Source organism: Pygoscelis adeliae, unplaced genomic scaffold, assembly GCF_000699105.1.
Source record: "Pygoscelis adeliae isolate BGI_AS28 unplaced genomic scaffold, ASM69910v1 Scaffold154, whole genome shotgun sequence".
NCBI classification, from domain to species: Eukaryota; Metazoa; Chordata; class Aves; order Sphenisciformes; family Spheniscidae; genus Pygoscelis; species Pygoscelis adeliae.
The window spans coordinates 2,425,764-2,429,604 of NW_008825113.1; the positions used below are offsets into that span (position 1 = coordinate 2,425,764).

Genomic DNA, 3,841 nt, shown 5'->3' on the forward strand with positions numbered 1-3,841 from the left:
ACTTGCCAGAGTGGCTTTTTCTCATCCAGATGCACGTGTTCAGCGTGGTGCTCTGGCGGCATTGAGCAGTGGGTGGGCCACATGACTGGCTGCTACTACTTCAAGAGCTAGGATTATTTTTTTTTTAGCTCAGGCTGAAGAAGTTCGCATTTTAAGGTCCCAAGGTCAGTGCTACTCGCAATGACACCCTGAAAAGCACAGCATCTTCTATTCACAGAAAGAATGTGCTCTGCAGAAAATAGCAACAGAGCCCTTGCAGATGCTAAGAAACCTGGTTAAGATCCACACCATACACACCTTAGGGCCTTAGATACCTGCATGTATCTATCCCATAACTGTTGTGTTGTGCATGTGGCATAAGAGGCGATTGGCTCAGGAGACTAGCAGGTCCAAAATATCCTGCATGTAAGCAGAGCTAAGACAAACGAAACTGCAGTATTCTATTACTGGACAGGGGTCTGCCTCTCACCATTTAGTGGTAGGAAGTCAGGACACAGTAAAATGGCATTTGTTCCATTGAGCTATAAAGTTTCATCCAGTGTTAGCATGCAACTGAAACATATAACTGCACTGTGGACAAGCACTGTGGACTGAGCAGTGCTCAGCTGCCAGGTGAACCTAGAGAGTGCCCAAATCCTGCAGACTGCACATTAAAATGTGTCATAGAGTGAGGACGCCCTGGCAATGCAAGAGGCATTGAGTTGGTTGTTTTGGGATTCATGCAGACCTCTAGGTGTGTGCAACACAGGAATGAAATGCAGCCATCCTTGTCTGGTACGTTTTAACCCTGCACAGGTTGCACAAGGCAGTGTGAGACCCAAGGCAGTGCTGACCAAAATGCAGCAGCTTGTGTCAGTACAACTTATGGTAAGTACGTTGATACTGCAGTCAAAAGTTGTGTCTATGCCTTGTTGTAGGCATAACCAAGATAACTGCCAGGTAGCTAAATCCAGTTCTGATTAACTGGATAGCTAGGCAGGATGGAGCTCTAATCACCTGTGGATCCATGAGATCATTAACATCTCTAATGATCTGAAAACTGAGCAGCATCTCAGACCAGTGCTGCAGGCTGCTTCCCTGCACTCCTGTCAGCACTGGAGCCAGCACTGCACCAGCTCAGGTATGTTTGCAGGAGCTGTCATAACACATATCCCATGACTTGTTTCCTTGATACAGTCCTCCATAAATCAGTCAGAAGCGTAATAAAAAACATCTCATTACAGTGAAAATGCTGTAAAATTCTTGTCTTTAAGATGTTTCTTTGGCTCCGTAAGTATGTTGGAAGAATAAGCCATGATGTCACCTTTGCTTTGGACTCTCAAAGGTGCCTAAGGCAATCAGGCACTCGACACACGTTGATTTTCTTTGGGCACACCTCGCACACCTTTGAAAACCCCAGCTGTTGTGCTTTTCCGAGCAGATGTTTCCCCCCGGGAGTGTGACCGTGCTAGGAAAGGCACTGGCATCACACCTCTCGCTGTCTCCCAGTGCAGGCTTGCAGTTCCCTCACATCGCTCAGTGAGAGCCAACGGCGAGGTTACAGTAAGCTACTTTTTTTAATTACTCTGCTGGTCTGTACACATTGCAAAAGTGTATCAACGCTGAGGTTTTCGTGGTAAGCTGGGAGAGGATTTAACAGCATGCTGCTAGCACTATCTAACCTCAGTTGTTTTATCCCAACATGGCTGTGGTTTGGTCTTCAAACAAGCCGAAAGATAAGCAAATATCTGATGTGACCCCTCTTGCATCATGTATATTTTATGAAAGCAAACAGCACTGTGTAATGTTGTGATTCATACCTCACTGCTGAATACTCAACAGAGTGATTGCAAGTGCTTTTATTCCTCCCCAAAACGAACGACAAATATGAACAACAGTGAGAGAATCCCATGCAGAGATTGCTGGGGGCAGAGAGGGAGCCTCTGCTCTCCCTACAGCCAATACAGTGTCCAGAGGATCCTGTACTGCTTTTGCTCCAATTCTCACAGGCAGGCAACCAGACAAAAGACAAGTAAAGTTTACATAGTGGTAGACCTAGGAGATTCCTGTTCCCTGTTTAACAGGGGCACCCTATCTTCCTTGTCACTAGCACTCCAGAGTTACATTTCCATAATTGTTCATCTGGTTTCTTCTTAAAATAATGCATGGACTACACAAACAGGAGAATCTTATTTCGGAGAAGAATCTCATTGCAAAGGCATCCTGGAAAGAGCAGAAAAAGGCAAAAAACATCATTCACGTCATTAGTAGAATCACACAAGTCAAAAACTAAAAACAATTGTGCATAGTTCTCAGCTCCCTTGAGACCTGACATTTAAATCTCATCTATATTTCCTGCAAGTCTTGCAACAGCTTCTTAAAAATATGCTTTTCTGCAGCTAAATGGTGAAGCACCAAATCCAAGCCATACACACCAAGAATATTAAACCAGCTATCAGTTAGTATTTGCTGTTCTAAATAATTTCAAATTAAGAAAAGAAAATTTGAGTAAGAGACACACTGAGCCAAGGTTACTAATACGACTTTTAAAAACTTGCATGTAGGCCTCAAAACATCTGGAGGAGAACTATACGGCAGAAATAAAATACCATTTTGTTTTGAGATGGACTTTCAGGATCCTAAGGTCCTGAAATGCCACTGAAACCCACTGAACAGGTCATATTTCTCTTTTACACATTATAGGATTTTAAATTATGTGCAGTTTAAGGAGGACACTGTTACAGTGCCAGCACTTTTCCCTTAAAAGCTTATCCGGACTAAATGAAATTTGTAACCCAGAAAGGATTTGCCAAAGAAAGGCTCTTTAAGATTTAAATAATAAAAATGTTGAGCAATTCTTAAGTCTGTTCTTAAGTCACAAAATTGGACAGGTTAAGCAGACACAGGAGACTTGTACATTTGAATAAGTACAATTGTCTAGATAAAAGGGTAGAGACCACGAATTTCCAAACTGCAACCCTATCACCTGCTAACATGTGGGGTCTGCACTGTATTTTTGGTCCTTTGGAAACAACTGCAGACCTGTGCCAATTCCTCCTTTTGTTTTAACTTTCTCAAATTTATTGCAGCACCACAGTATTAGTCCGTTGTTCTGGGAAGCTATATTATCATTTCCTTTCATTCTGCCATGAATAATTTGCTTTGTTAGTCGGAGTTCTCTCTCAAGTTAATCCCCTGCAAAATCAGAAACAAGCTATTTTACTGCTCTTGATCAGCGTGCTCCTCAAGCCTTATACTAGTCCAACCCCACGGACATCTTTCAGAAATTAGCTGTGATGAACTACCTCTGTTGTGAGCTGCGTTACTGAAAAATATAATGGCATGCGCACATTTTCGGATGCTTTGGATAGAGTTTAGCACACAAATTATCCATTCAGGAAGTAGAAATTGCCTCCTGTGCCCGCTTTGTGGCTTATGGGCATATAACGCACCTTTCGTGGTTCTGGAGCTGGAAGACAGTGAGCAGCAAAACATACATCGGTGAGGCTACCATCTAGCAGCTTCTGAATACAAACACATAGAAAGAAACGGCAATTCTGTGTGAGAACTAAGATAATTCGTCCCAATGTCCAGTCTCTGACAGCAGCCAGGACAGATGCTCAAGGGAAAAGTGTAAAACACAGAACAAGCATGATGGTCTCGTTCCAGTTTGCATCCAGACCATCGGCTCTGTCCTTATCTTGACCCTTTTGGAAACCATTTCTCCTTTTGGCTTCCAGGACATCTTGCGGCAATAAGCTCAATAAACCAATTACGCACTACTGTGAAAAACTTTTCCCTTTTGTTTTTTGCTTTATAATCCCACTAGGCACCCCCTACTGCTTGTGTTTTGAGAAAGAAT

General features: G+C 42.9%; 1 protein-coding gene across 1 annotated transcript in view; it reads right to left on the reverse strand.

The window, feature by feature from the left end:
• Window positions 1-1,971: 1,971 nt before the first annotated feature.
• SETD4 (SET domain containing 4) overlaps window positions 1,972-3,841 on the reverse strand; it is a 26,194-nt gene continuing 24,324 nt past the window's right edge. Inside the window, exon 10 of the mRNA XM_009327960.1 lies at window positions 1,972-2,202. Coding sequence (XP_009326235.1) covers window positions 2,086-2,202 — 117 coding nt within the window. The 3' untranslated portion in view covers window positions 1,972-2,085. The remainder of the gene's footprint in view (window positions 2,203-3,841) is intronic.